Source organism: Procambarus clarkii, chromosome 27, assembly GCF_040958095.1.
Source record: "Procambarus clarkii isolate CNS0578487 chromosome 27, FALCON_Pclarkii_2.0, whole genome shotgun sequence".
NCBI classification, from domain to species: domain Eukaryota; kingdom Metazoa; phylum Arthropoda; class Malacostraca; order Decapoda; family Cambaridae; genus Procambarus; species Procambarus clarkii.
In genome coordinates, this window is record NC_091176.1 from 17,267,315 (window position 1) to 17,283,289 (window position 15,975).

At 42.1% G+C, this 15,975-nt stretch overlaps 1 protein-coding gene across 1 annotated transcript; it reads left to right on the forward strand.

Annotated features, from left to right (window-relative positions):
* The first annotated feature begins 11,784 nt into the window (after positions 1-11,784).
* On the forward strand, positions 11,785-12,186 carry LOC138369177 (octapeptide-repeat protein T2-like). The gene has a single exon (XM_069332116.1). It carries the CDS (start codon positions 11,785-11,787, stop codon positions 12,184-12,186), a length of 402 nt encoding a protein of 133 aa, XP_069188217.1.
* The last annotated feature ends 3,789 nt before the right edge of the window (positions 12,187-15,975 follow it).

Sequence of the window (15,975 nt, forward strand, 5' to 3'; positions counted from 1 at the left end):
AAATAACAGTTAGGAATACGTTGATTTTTGGGAAATAGGTCTCTCTCGTGTGGTGGGAAGCGGGGAAGGGGAATCTGGTTTGGTTTGGAGAGAGAGAGAAAAGTGATGCTCTGGATTAAGTGTTTGAAAAGGAAGAGAGGTAGTGTGTGTGTGTGTGAATTCACACATCTACTTCTCTACTGTGTAGAGAGGCTAATGTAATTTGATAGGCAAGACGTAAGTTTAAGTGGTATTGAGAAGGCGAGACTGTTTGGAGCAGTGAGAACTGTGGAAATATGCTTGGTGACCTTGGGATGCAGATGTGCTAGTAACAGGCGATGGTGTGAAGAAGTGTAGGTTTTGTGTTGGGGAGGAGTGTGTGTGACTGGTGTTGAGGGGGGGGGTGGTGAACGGTGGATGACATGGTGGTAGTGGAGGGAGGAAGTGGAATAGTGTTCTGCAGAAATGGATGAGGGAACAGCTTCCTGGCTTTAGTTAATAGTTTTTTTTTATAGCTGCTGACTGAGATTCAGCTGAAATGCATTGGACCTGTGAATGTTTTTATTGTGACATAAATCATGGCTAAAAAGCATTAATACTAGAAAGTGTTTAATATTAATCAAAATTAAAAGTATTAATAAGGTAGCTGTGTAGTGTCTAGGGAAGCTATAAAGTGTCTAGGGTAGCTGTGAAGGGGACTAGTTTACTTTAAACATCAATCAAGATCTCGCATGAAACTGTTTCTTGTCTTTCCTCTGAGAGCTCTTCGGGTTCAGTGTTGAGCATGTATAACGACCTTATATTTGCATTCTCGCAGATCTCCTTATCATTTTCTGCTTGTCCTCCACAATTCTTGTTTAGCCTCGTCTCATAGCTACTCTATTTAATACGGTCTTGTACCAGCTTCGTTTGACTCTTAGCTTTGGAGGCAAATAGCATTTCAATTATGCCTCCAATTAAGGAGGGAGGCATTTTCAATTAAGGAGGGAGGCATAATTGAAATTAAGCCTCCCTCCTTCTCTTCTGGTGCTTACGTATTCGCTAGATGCTCTTTTTTTAATTTTTGTTGTTTTTTTGTCCATCCCCTGTTGTTTGTGTTTATCTCATTCCCTTCTGCTAATTCATTTTGCTGTTTTAGCATTGCCTACTGAACCAAAGTTATTTTATTTAATCAATTTTTTCATTTCCTTTTACCTTCGACTACCCTTGTGGGAATGTTGTGTGTGTGTGTGTTCGTTCCTGGGTGAGTGAGTGTTAACATCTGCACGAAACGCAATCTAAAATACAGAAGAAGCTCGTCAATGCGTTTGAAGTTGAGCAACACTTGGAAGAGAGCTCGGTACCGGAAAGGTCACTAATCTCGCGTTCACTGTGCTTCGACCCGCTTGTCTGTGAAGGGTTCAACTCAGGAGCGTCTTCTCATGACGACTCACTTTCTCATAAATGGTTCACACACAAGGGGCTTATGGGGGGGGGTACACAAACAACGGAAACCTGCTCACGAGGTTTACTCCCAGAGGTACCCGTGCTCACGTGGTTTACACATGTCATATTCATACCGCCACACTGTCAACCAAAACTCGATCAATATTCGGAGCATAGATGAGCATTACCTGTTCACCTGATGTACCACAACATAAACACTGAAGCATGTATATTAAATATTGCGTCTCGCCAACATGAACGGTAGACTGTTTCTCTCCCTCAGCTTTACTCGTTACAGGGAAATTATTACTAAAGTTTTGCAATTTCACGCTAGGATTCTAATGTAATTACGCACTTAATGCATTAAAATACATTAAATAATTACACTAAGCAGGCGTAATTATATTGTAAAGCTATCTAATTAATAAATTTCAATAACAAACAAAATACGAATAAGTCTGTTAGATTAAGGATTAAATATATTCAGTCATACAAGGAAAAGCATAAAAAACGATTCAATATAAGTATTTAGGATGATCTGAACAAATAATACTCCACACGCTGACGTAACTTAATTGCAAAAATATAAAGCAAATAAGTCTATATTGAGACTAAACATTAAACTGAACAAGGAACTTGCAACAGGAAAAAAATACAATCAGCAACAAAAATACAATCAGCAATCTCGTTAAGCTGTGTATAAAAGAATGTAAATTTACTTTTATTAATGAGTATTATTTACAGACTTTCGGAATAGCAGTGGAGAATCCTTTATCGCCATTGCATTCAAACTTACACATGGAATTCCTCGAAAAGATATTTGTTTCAAAAATTATATCCCCGTAATCATTCCATGCTTTAGATATATTGATGATATTTTGTGTTTTTGGCTTACAAATGTTTGGATAGTGTCAGCAGGGAACATGTTTCTGTCACTGACGTCAATCACGACTCTTTCCTCCCTCTTGTGTACTGTTGAGAACAAGTTCCTGTAAAAGAGTTTAATAAGTATTACGGATTCTGTACTGAGTTTAGTAGGTAATACAGATCTCTGTTAATAGGTAATACGGATTCTGTATTACCGAGATATTCTGTATAACAGAAATATGGAAAAGATCATTAAAAAGAAAAGTGAACCGCCATTCTCTTTCTGGCCATCACATTATCTCATCTCTGTTAAGGCTTATGTTACTTAGTTCCTCATCAACCTACTTCCATTACAATTAATTAGCTCTTTTATTTCATTACACAATCTTTGCACATCTCTCCTCTTGCATTATTGCTCCTCTCTTTTCCAACCATTCACCGTGTTGCTTACTTCAACTTTCTCTGTCATTCATTTTTACTCATTTTGGTATCCTGTACTACAAACGTACAGCAAGATGCTAGTTCTTGTCACGTGTTTCCTGACTTTTTTTTTTAATTGTATTATTTTGTCTGTACGTGTTGTACCCTGTCACTCATTCTTCACCGTGTCCTCGTCCCTTTGTTTACATGTTTACAACGTCTCTCATTCTTCACCGTGTCCTCGTCCCTGTGTTTACATGTTTACAGCGTCTCAAATTCTTCACCGTGTCCTGGTCCCTGTGTTTACATGTTTACAGCGTCTCAAATTCTTTCCGCTCACTCTCTCAACTTCGGTTATTTATATGCAAAGTTGCAATCGTGTTACCCAGAAGCAGTCTTATTGAGATGCTGTGTTGCATGTCTCTTGACTCGATCAGCATCGCTTACATCTCACCGGCGGTGGTTAGCGCAGGTGGCTCACACGCAAATGGTCCCGGGTTTGATTCCCGGGCAGGACGAACCTTTTAGGCACATTTTCTTATATCTCATCCCTCTGTTCATCTAAATGTAAATAGGTACCCGAGAATTTTAGTAACTGTTGTGGGTTGCATCCTGGAGAAGGTCCGCACTGGGCCCAAGATGAAGTCTAAAGTCTAAATAAGCCTAAAAAAGCTTATTGACTCCATCAATGGGAACGTCTTATTTTCCTGTCATTTATAGGTTTAGATTTTTGGTGATCTTTGTCTTTGGTCGCTAACGTCACTCTTCACCTGGCCTCGTTGTGGCTGTCGTTGGTGGTAGGCCTCGTTGTGGTAGTGGCTGAGGGCCTCGTAGTAATTGTCGTTACCATCACCTCGGTGTATCCTGACCTCCTGCTGCCTTTACACTCTCACACGGGCCTACAACATCCTCTCTTCACTTGCTCACTAGGCCTAGATTGCCTCCTGTTGGGCTCCGTAGTAACTGGTTTCCTGTGGTGCTGGACGAACGGCCAATCAACTGCACGAACATTAAGGCCGTGTCTTAATAGGTAGACTGAACAACCAGCAAGTATACTTTAACCCCTTAATATAGTTCAAAACAAGAGTAAACTCTCAGTGTATACACAACGATAAATGGGAGGTATACATCCCGGGGTATACATCCCGGGGTATACATCCTTGTTAAGTGAGTAATTTCTGGTAGTTGTGTTTAACAGCCCCGTCAGTCATTATAGCCAATAACGACGTCACGTCGCTTGACGTCAACAATGGCGACGACGTCTCGTGTTACACGCTGTATTGTGTTCATTTTGTTCACAGTTTTCTTTTGCAGTTTTGGATGTGTTATCTTGCTGCCCCGTCACTCGAACCTGGCCAGCTTATTTTCACTGCCGAATGTTTTGTTTTTTCTTCTCAAAACTGGCAAATACCAGGAGCACAAGCTGGCGTGACCTGTGTGTGTGTGTGTGTGTGTGTGTGTGTGTGTGTGTGTGTGTGTGTGTGTGTGTGTGTGTGTGTGTGTGTGTGTGTGTGTGTATGTGTGTGTGTGGGGGGGGGGAGGGGGTGTACTCACCTAGTTGTGTTTGCGGGGGTTGAGCTCTGGCTCTTTGGTCCCGCCTCTCAACCGTCTGTGTGTGTGTGTGTGTGTGTGTGTGTGTGTGTGTGTGTGTGTGTGTGTGTGTGTGTGTGTGTGTGTGTGTGTGTGTGTGTGTGTGTGTGTGTGTGTGTGTGTGTGTGTGTGTGTGTGTATGTGTGTGTGTGTGTGTGTGTGTGTACTTACCTAGTTGTACTCACCTATTTGTGCTTGCGGGAGTTGAGCTTTGGCTCTTTGGTCCCGCCTCTCAACTGTCAATCAACTGGTGTACAGATTCCTAAGCCTACTGGGCTCTATCATATCTACACTTGAAACTGTGTATGGAGTCAGCCTCCACCACATCACTACCTAAGGCATTCCACCTGTTAACTACTCTGACACTGAAAAAGTTCTTTCTAACGTCCCTGTGGCTCATTTGGGTATTCAGTGTCCACCGGTGTCTCCCTTGTTCGCGTACTTAACAGAGTTCTCTGTTAAACAGTTCATCCTTATCTACCTTGCCAATTCCTCTGAGAGTTTTGTAGGTAGTGATCATGTCTTCCCTTACTCTTATGTTTTCTTACTCTTTCGTTACTGTGACTCTGGGCAGTAGTCCCAATAGGCTCGAAGAGGAAATTAGATCATTTGACGCAGCATTGGAGAAATCACAAGGAATAAATTACTGTAGGAGTTTATCCAGAGGTTTCCTGAAATTTATTGAGTACCTTTGACTCTGTAATGTATAACCAAACTTGTCTTAAATTCTGTGATAGGGAATTTTAACTAATAGGATGTTCAAATATAAATTTAAAGTGACATCCAATAAAAGGCTTGTGTTGTCATCAGAAAGAATTTTCATTCATTGCTCAACTCTCAAATAATAGCATATAATTTGTGCCTAGCAGTTAGGAGTTAGATCAAATGTACCAAGAATTTACTCCAATTTGATAAGTTGGTTATTTTCTTCCTCTCAATGGTTATAAAGTCGACAAACCCAGTGAATGAAATTAGAAGAGAAGAGAGTTCGGTAATGATGAGGGGAGAGATTGAGGTAATTATGAGGGGTAGAGGAGAGAGAGAGAGAGAGAGAACTAATGAGGAGTAAAGAGGGGAGAGAGAGAGAGATAGGAAGTATGTGAAAGGGTAATACCCATATTCCATTTACCTCATCGGAGACATCATTGGTTGTCATGGTGATGTTGACGTCAGCTATATGCAACAAGGCCCCCCCCCTCCTCTCACCCCTCTCACTCCTCTCACTCCTCTCACCCCTCTCCCACCGTTATAAGAGACAGCACATTGCTCTTCCCTCAGGCCCCCGGCTCCGCCAGACAGTTATTGTTCATGTTCTCGTCTCGGCGACAAAGTTCACTAGTGAACATGAGACAAATAACTACGATAAAACCTAATCTTCTGATTAGGTTTTATTAGCAAAACCTAATCGTCTGATTTTTGAGTCAGTTGCCCAATATTACGGGAATTAGTTCCACTTACATGATTTGTGTGATTAAATGACACTTCAACTGACCTGATTCTCCACCGGATTGAATAATCTCAAGCAAATTTCACCTAATGAACTAAATTTCACGGATTCTCTCTCTCTCTCTCTCTCTCTCTCTCTCTCTCTCTCTCTCTCTCTCTCTCTCTCTCTCTCTCTCTCTCTCTCTCTCTCTCTCTCTCTCTCTCTCTCTCCCTCTCTCTCTCTCTCTCTCTCTCTCTCTCTCTCTCTCTCTCTCTCTCTCTCTCTCTCTCTCTCTCTCTCTCTCTCTCTCTCTCTCTCTCTCTCTTTCTCTCTTTATAGGGGTTAACGATCGAACCCGGATGTTCCAAGTGGTTGGGCACCCTCCCCGTTTCTCTCCAGCCCGTCCTCATTAACAACGGCCAAATGCTCGTTTATCCGGCCACTTAAACCCCTTCCTTATGATTGAAAGACACTTGACAAGTGACTTTAAAAGGATTATGAACAGTGTTTCAATCGCTATCTTTTTGTGGTCGAACTGCACTTCTCCTACTGATTCATCCACTCAGAGTTCAAATAATTGCTAACAGATCCAAAACACTTAACATAACCTATTCTAGGACCATCTATCAACACACATTCTAACATGTTAACGTATATGTATGAAAATGTAAATTTATATATATCACAGAATACGTACGAATACGTCTTTAGCGTCGAGTGCAGCTTAAACGAGCAGTTCTTATAACCAAGCTCATACTCCGTCCTCGTTATTATAATCCGTCTATACATGCCAGTATTTAATCTGCCGTTATACCCTGTCTCTTATTCTGTCCCAAAATCCCAGTTCCTGGTTCTGACAGTCTCTCTATGTGCTGTATACACGTACTGGTTTAACACTTTCTACTGTTTATTTCAATTTCATTCCTCTTGCTATTCGTTTACATCCATTTTCTCGCTCTCCTTCTACTCATCAACGCTACTTTTCGAATTCTTATAAATCATCCACCGTTGTTGCTCGGCGTCTTCTCTTGAGGTCGACTGAAACGTAAGACTCGAGAAGGACAGAGAGATGAGGAAAGGCTTGTAGGATGTGACTTAATCATTATAGCTGGTAGTGTTCTAATGACACCTGCTGGGACATGTTGATGATGAAGAGATCATCAGAATTACATTTGCTGTCAAAATAATAGCAACAGTAGCAACAGTAACAGCAATAATATGCTTAATAGTACCACTTTTACTACTAATACTACTGCTGATACATATTAATAATTTTAAGAATAGGAATAATAAGAATAATATTGAGAAAATCAGTAGGAGCCATGAGGATCCCAGGTACTCCCATGCAAACACTAGTGCATATGTTCGAATCCTTCTCATAACTCCAACTGATTTTTTCATTGATACATCATGCTAAAGTGATTACTTTGTGCAATATTATTACTAGTAGTAGTAGTATTGAGAAAATCCGTAGAAGCCGAGATGAGGGTTCGAACCTATGTGTGAAGGGTGTTTCCACGCACACGCTCTAGCGACTAGACCACGACATGGTAAATGGATTGTAACCCGGAGTGCAACCTGCAACTCATTACTGCACACACAAGAATTGCCCGAGGCTTCTACTAAAGCCGGAACAGGATTATTGTTATTATTATTATTATTATTATTATTATTATTATTATTATTATTATTATTATTATTATTATTATTATTATTATTATTATTATCGAGATGTGGCTGCTATTAAGGCTCAAAAATTATATGAAGTGAAGTGCTCAAAAATTATATGAATTATATGAATTATGTCTGAAGCGTCTGTCATAAATATATTAGCTATGCATGAACCAAGCAGTTTTGAAGCCAGTTTAATGCAAAACACGCCAAATTTATCAACTTGTTTTGTTTATGGAATGGCGACCAATGGAGCCAGATTCACGAAACAGTTACGGAAGTACTTACGAACGTGTACATCTTTCCTCAATCTTTGACGGCTTTGGTTACATTTATTAAACAGTTTATATGCATGAAAACTTCCCAGTCAACTGTTGTTATTGTTATAAAGAGCCTCCTGGTGCTTCCGAGCTCATTAACTGTTTAATAATTGTAAACAAAGCTGCCAAAGATTGGCAAAAGTTGCACAATTTCGTAAGTACTTGCGTAACTGCTTCGTGAATCTGGACCCAGAATATCGTATTTACTCAGCAATCAAAGCATATCGCAACTAAGTAGCTAACAAGGGACTAATAAACATAAATGGAGTTGAAAACCGCATATATCTATAACCCTCAGCAACCAAGTATAAACTAGCAACTGAAGAAAATCAAACAAATAAAGTGGAAAAAAAATGGGGGAATGAGAACACGGCATGACAGAACTCTCTGTCTTGCGTTCTGGCTCTCGCAAAGCTTCTTTTACTGTCTGTTGAACCAACATGAGTAATGTGCTCCTGGGCTCTGTTGCCTGCCGGAGGTCACGTTTGGAAGGCTCTTTACCTCGCTCATTGGTGTTTGCTGTGCTTTCATAAAATTTGGTCTCGGGGACGGTTGTGCGGGCGTTGGTGTTGGTTTTCCGAGAGAGGGGAAAAATGTGTATGACTTAAAGTATATTTGCGTATTGGTGATTATATACTTTATTTTTTCCTTCTTTCTTATTCAGCCTTTGTCTCGTTCTCTCTTTCTTTTCTCTTTCTCTCTCTTCTTTTCTCTTTCTCTCTTCTGTTCTCTTTCTCTCTTCTTTTCTCTTTCTCTCAGTCTCTGTCTATCCCCCCCTCTCATCTCTCTCTCTGTCTCTCTACACTCTCTCTCTCTCTCTCTCTCTCTTTTTCTCTCTCTCTCTCTCTCTTTCTCTCTCTCTCTCTCTCTCTCTCTCTCTCTCTCTCTCACCGTCTCTCTCTATCGTCTATTCAATCGATTTCAATGACTACTGACCTTCTGTCAAGTCGTTTTTTCAATATGTACATTGCACATTACAGTAAGTCCCTAATACAAAAAATATCCAGTTTATTACTGGAAACACTTGAAGCTGACGCGATAATATCCTTGATAATTCATATCACTGTGAAATGGCTTCACACTTCTGACAGTCCTCTGATCATCTCACCATACAGGTTCAGGAACGTAGTCTTACGAGCAGACTTCTTAATAAAGAAGAACATAAACCTATGGTTTGTGTTATGATTTAAGGACACCTTGTTTCCCGTCCTTGAGATGATATTTGAAGAAAGATTATGATACAGTTCAGTATATACAGTAAATTTCCTTCGCAATTAAACGACATTATTTATTCAATAATGTGTTATCGAATTATTCGATATCAGTATATTCGTACGTCAGTATATCCTAAGGGATATACTGACGTATGTCCCAAGCACTACATAGTGTAGAGAACCTGTAAGACCAATCCGTTCTCTTAATAGAATGTCGAATTTTGGACGTATATTCTACCTAAGGCCAAAAATGGTCGTACTAGAAAATGGAAGCGGCTCGCGAAATTGACATACTGTCCTGTTTTCTGTTTAGGGTTCTCTGGAAGGTTAGGATAAGGGCACTTTAGTACAACAGTTTCTTGACGTTGGGAAACCTTAGGAGGACGGGCTGGTGTCCCTTGCGTATACTACCTCAGCAATGAACTTCTTCAATGAATATGAATAAGAAAATAAATGGTTTATAAATATGAAAATATGAAAAAAAATCTACATTTTAACACTGAGGTGACCGAGATCCGGTGTAAGACTTAAGAAAACAAGATCCCCTACACTGAAAGAAGAAGAAACAGGAGACCTGATAACGATGTCAAAGATTCAAAGTGGAATGAGGAATGAACAACATTCCACCTGAAGAACAACAGAATAAGACAACATGGACAGAAACATTACAAGAGTCACAGAGAAAGAACGTCAGTATTACAATGTCAAACTTAAAAACACGAGACAGAAATAAATGAGTTTTAAATTTAACTCTTCACAGTTTCCAAGGTAAATATAAAAAAAAATTAGCTGCGAGAAGCGACAGGCAGGGCTGTGGATCCCCCTAGAGAGCGTGCTGGCGTCGCCACGGTGAGTGCTTTCGCAACACAGTACACCATTTTAGTCTTAAACCTTGTCGTCAGTAAAAAAAAAAAAAAACATGAATTTTAATCGAAGCGTTCGCATGTGTTGCTCACTCTGCACCTCGCACGTACACCGCAAGAATAGCAATGAGAGACAGACAGGCAGACAGATACACACACACACACACACACACACACACACACACACACACACACACACACACACACACACACACACACACACACACACACACACACACACACAGAAGGAGAGGTATAATAAAAAAAAACGTAAAATTGAGAGCGTGCGTTAAAACATTTGCTGAAAACATTTTCCTTCATTTAAATACTGAGTAGGTAGCGTTAGGTTTTTGACATATAAGTTACAAATTGCCTGTAAAGTGATCCCACTTTACATGTAAACGAACCACCCAGTACTTGAGATGAGTGAATGAAGAGAGGGACTAGAGTAGAGCATCGTAAGAAGGTGTCTATTACATGTATCTTAAGTCTGACTCTACAACATGTAGCCACGTGTGATAGTATAAGTCATTGTGTTAGATATAAGTCATAATATCAGTATTGTGTCAGGTAAATGCCTTCTGTAATATGTACACTTTGCGTATAATGTCTGCCTGTCTGTCTGTCTGATCAAAGATGGAGGCCACAGGGTTAGGGCTAGCCTTACCTAAAATTGGCAGGGGGAATGGTCTGGGGTACGGGGTGAACATAGGCTGGTAGGCGGTCGCCAGAATTCATAGGGAAACAGCGTGCCAGTGCCACATTGAGACACTGAATGTTTGTTTTAATGTTATGTGGCCACTTGAAGAGTGTAACGCTGTTGTTATGGCTTGTGCTGGACGGTAGAGCGACGGTCTCGCTTCATGCAGGTCGGCGTTCAATTCCCGACCGTCCAAGTGGGTGAGCACTATGCCTTCCTCCACGTCCCATACCAAATCCTTATCCTGTTTCCTTCTACATGCTATATAGTCGTAATAGCTTAGCGCTTTCTCTTGATAGTTCCTTTCCCTTCAACACCAATTGCTTGTTCATATGAAGTTGAACATTTTCAGCTCTGGAGGGCTGTTAATTAAGGCCGCCACAATACCTTCCTGACTGAACAACACAATATTTAGCCCCGAACATTGTTCAGGACTAGCGTAAACTCTCAGTGAATACGCACCGACCAATGGGGTTCGTCTCTCAAGTGTATATATATATTCCTACTACACGTGTTATGTTGGAGGCATTTTATTGACATGTGTTGTGGGGGCTGGAGGAGGGTATAACAATGACCAGAAGGCTGTACGATAGTTCCTGCCCCTCTACGAGACTGTAAATAAAGCATTGAGTGTGGTAGATCGTGATATATCAAACACGATGTTCCCTGTAGTTTAATAATAATAGTTTTGCATTTAAAACCATTATCTATTCTACATGAAAGCAACTTAAACATATTTAAAAGACAAATGTATAATAAACTTGTTAGACTATAAATTAAATTCAGAGAGGCTAAATATAGCTAAAATCTCTGTACTGAAAACCGTAATTAACCAATTAGCAAACTCGGTTGTAAATTGTTAATTATTTAATATCAAAGTCACGGTCTAGCAGGACTTTCTGTTATAGCAACTATGATGAAATAATTAACAAACAGCGAATGGTAAGTGCAAACCGCAACTATCAAGATATTTATGTTGTTAATTTATAAAAAAAAAGTCAATTATCGGCAAGCCGCACAATCTGTTCTACAAAGTACGTCGTTTTTCGCTCGTATGCGTTACATATGGCCAAAAATTTCTTGCTAGAAAACGGAAGCGGCTCGTACTGACGTACTGTCAACGAAAGTGACAGTTCGAAAGTGACAGTAAAACGAAGGTGACGTACTGTCCCGTTTTCTGTTTTGGGTCCTCTGGTAGGTTAGGAGAGGACTCTTTAAATTGGCTTCTCTTGTCGTTGGGAAACCTTAGGAGGACGGACTGAGTCCGCAAACCATGAGGCAAGCCATGAGCCAGGCCATGAGGCAAACCATGAGGCAGGCCATGAGGCAAGCCATGAGCCAGGCCATGAGCCAGGCCATGAGGCAGGCCATGAGCCAGGCCATGAGGCAAGCCATGAGGCAGGCCATGAGGCAGGCCATGAGGCAGGCCATGAGGCAAGCCATGAGGCAGGCCATGAGGCAGGCCATGAGGCAGGCCATGAGGCAGGCCATGAGGCAAGCCATGAGGCAGGCCATGAGGCAGGCCATGAGGCAAGCCATGAGGCAGGCCATGAGGCAGGCCATGAGGCAAGCCATGAGGCAGGCCATGAGGCAAGCCATGAGGCAGGCCATGAGGCAAGCCATGAGGCAGGCCATGAGGCAAGCCATGAGGCAAGCCATGAGGCAGGCCATGAGGCAGGCCATGAGGCAAGGGGGCGAGGCAGGCCATTAGGCAAGCCATGAGGCAGGCCATGAGGCAAGCCATGAGGCAAGGGGGCGAGGCAGGCCATGAGGCAGGCCATGAGGCAAGGGGGCGAGGCAGGCCATGAGGCAGGCCATGAGGCAAGGGGGCGAGGCAGGCCATGAGGCAGGCCATAAGGCAAGGGGGCGAGGCAGGCCATGAGGCAGGCCATGAGGCAGGCCATGAGGCAAGGGGGCGAGGCAGGGCAGTGTTTCTCCCACCGGCGACCAGACAGTGTTGTGTGGGTGGCCATCCGGGTCTGACATCCAGAGCACTCAACGGACCACGTTACCAAGGGTATAGTCACCGGGAGGTGTACTCTATCTCGGTGTATTTACACAGCGTTTTCCTTAGTCTTGGAATGTGTTCAGAACTAACGTATGCTGCTAACTGCTTAGTATGTTGTTGTGGTGACCTTAATAACCCTCCCGCGGGTGATAGGCCTTAAGCCTTTAACCAAATCGAACCGTATAACGAAACACACTTCAAACAACTCTCATAATCAATCTGAAACTATCGGCGAACATGGAACGAGCTAGCGGATAACGACGCAGGAGCTGGATAATAGTCCACAACCGAGGAACAACTTGTTTTAGACAAAGCCTCGGTTCTCGATACAATTGTAATTTTCAATTTTGCTCTGAAGGTATAGCTGGTTGAACAGCGCCACTCCTCCTGTGAGGGAACATACTTGCTAAACTGCGTGAACAACACATTCCTTCTCCTCAGTTGAGCACTGTTCCTTCCTCGTTGTCCTTTCCCAAATCCTTATCCTGATCCCTTCCAAGTGCTATATATATATAGTCGTAATGGGTTGGCGCTTTCCCCCTGTTAATTCCCTTCCCTTCCTCCCAACCTTCCCCTCCCTTCCCTTCCCTTCCCTTCCCTTCCCTTCCCTTCCCTTCCCTTCCCTTCCCTTCCCTTCCCTCCCCTTCCCTTCCCTTCCCTTCCCTTCCCTTCCCTTCCCTTCCCTTCCCTTCCCTCCCCTTCCCTTCCCTTCCCTTCCCTTCCCTTCCCTTCCCTCCCCTTCCCTTCCCTTCCCTCCCTCCCTCCCCCCCCCAACCAATAGGACGAAAGCCTGCTGGGTTGTTCATCCTGTCACTTGTACTCAGTACAAGAATCTGAGAGAAATCAAAATATGTGAAAAAAATCTCAAGACAAGTTAGTGATAGTTGGACTAGTGTAGTTTATTAGTTTTCATGTGAATAGTTCTGTCAACAGAACTATTCACATACTTTGTTATTATATATTTAAAAGCTTAAAGAAATCGCAGAATTCAGGTATAACTGTATCAGTAGTGTTCACGAAATGTGGAAGTGTTTCATTCATTATGATGTGCTGCCAGAAATCTTAGACAGGTATTCAACATTTGCTGACTGTAGGTACTGTATGCGAATGACTGTAAAGTTGCCGCCCTGTTGGGTGGGAGTGGAACAAGATCAGTAACTGTGTAACTGATTCACCACAGGTGTAAACTGCTTACATAAAGACTGTTCTAGGCCACTTCTTGAATCACTTCTTGAAAAGACAATTGCTATATGTACATGTATTTGTATAAAAAGAACAAACTTTTTATAGCTAGCTTTACAACATTGTTACTGGCTTAGCTAAATGAACTGTGAAGTTCAGTTCCTAAACCCTTTATATGCCTCTCTAACCCTTTCCACCACCGCCCACGAATCCGATGGGTATGGGGTGCATAATATATGACTAAACTAACGTATTTACTCCTGTTGTATACTTCTTACCTTCTAGCCTTTCATATCTCATCCTTATTTACCTGAGGGGCACTAACACTAGCGGTCTCGTCGAGGACAAGAAGCCGGCGGCTTGCCAAATGTCCCCCCCTCATTTGCCCTGATGATCTTTTCCAGCTGTATTTTAAAACCCAGCAGAGTTTTAGCGTTAACAGCTTCGGCGGGTAGGCGGTTCCGTGGGTTTATAATAATATGGGTGAAAAAGCATCTCCTATTTTCCGTTTTCTTATATATATTGACTTTCTCTGCCACTCTTTCTTTACACGAAGATAATGGTCCACGATGAACCGAAACGTGAATCTGTTACTGAATGTGACAGAAAGGGCGAGGTCAATGATTCTAGCACGAATCTTTTTCTCTATTTCTGAAGTTCTTCTCCACTTGAAAAGGAAGTTCAAAAATTATCTCTCCATAGTTCATTTTGCAGTTGTATTTGTCCTGACGCTAAGGGACGTGTTTCGCTGATCCTGTCAACATTTTCAACGGCAAAGTAGAAGTGTATCAACTTCAGGTGTATTCGATTGTGAGCTAACTACGTTAACACTGCGCTTCAAGCTATTATTTTAAATACAAATATAATGAGTAAATCAAGATAACTAAATGATAGCAATGAGCGACAAAAGGTTTATATCGGCATCAGGAGCTGATGTTCAACCCTGTAAGAACAGTTTCAGTAACAACCAGCTGATAACAAGTAGGTAAGTCCCACACGGTATTAAAGATGTCATTCAGCACCACATTCTTATTCTTCAATAAAAATGTCAATAACTGTGAGCGGTTCGTCTCCTTCTCTTTAATATTCCGGGTTCGACCTCCTTACGACTCAAGTCCCGACATGAAACGACAGAAAAGATATTAATAACGAAGTTTTACCGAAAGACAGAGATAGCAGACCACACTTAATGTATTTCCAGCAACGTGTGTATTCATCTAGTTGTATTCACCTAGTTGTGCTTGCGGGGGTTGAGCTCTGGCTCTTTAAGCCCGCCTCTCAACTGTCAATCAACTGGTATACAGATTCCCGAGCCTACTGGGCTCTGTCATATCTACATTTGAAACTGTGTATGGAGTCAGCCTCCACCACATCACTGCCTAATGCATTTCATTTGTTAACTACTCTGACACTGAAAAAGTTCTTTCTAACGTCCCTGAGGCTCGTTTGGGTACTCAGTTTCCACCTGTGTCCCCTTGTTCGCGTACCACCAATGTTGAATAGTTTGTCCTTGTCTTCCCGGTCGATTCCCCTGAGGATTTTGTAGGTAGTGATCATGTCTCCCCTTACTCTTCTGTCTTCCAGTGTCGTAAGGTGCATTTTCCGCAGCCTTTCCTCGTAACTCATGCCTCTTAGTTCTGTGACTAGTCTAGTAGCATACCTTTAAACTTTTTCCAGCTTCGTCTTGTGCTTGACAAGGTACGGGCTCCATGCTGGGGCCGCATACTCCAGGATTGGTCTTACATATGTGGTATACAAGGTTCTGAAGGATTCCTTACACAAGTTCCTGAAGGAAGTTCTGAAGTTAGCCAGCCTCGCATACGTCGCAGATGTTAATATTTTTATGTGGGCTGCAGGAGACAGGGTTGGTGTGATATCAACTCCCAGATCTTAGGAGTTGATATCACGGAACATAACACGGAACCTAACTCCAGAGGTTCACATAAATAGAATAACGTTAGCCTCATACTCTACTCTGGCAAAAGTCAGAACATCCTTCAGAAACCTGAATAAAGAGGCTTTTAGATCACTGTGTGCCGCCTATGTGAGGACAGTCTTAGAGTACGTCGCCCCATCCTAGAGCCATATCTAAAAAAAACACCTAAGGAAGCTCGAAAAAGTGCAGAAATTTGCAACGAGACTCGTCTCAGAGTTGCAAGGGATGAGGTTCGAAGAGTGACTGAAGAAGCTAAACCTGACGTCGTTAGAGAGGAGGGACAGGGGGGGGACATGATACAGACGTATAAAATATTTAGAAGGATTAACAAGGTGGAAACAGAGGAATTGTTACAATGAATAACAATTGAACAA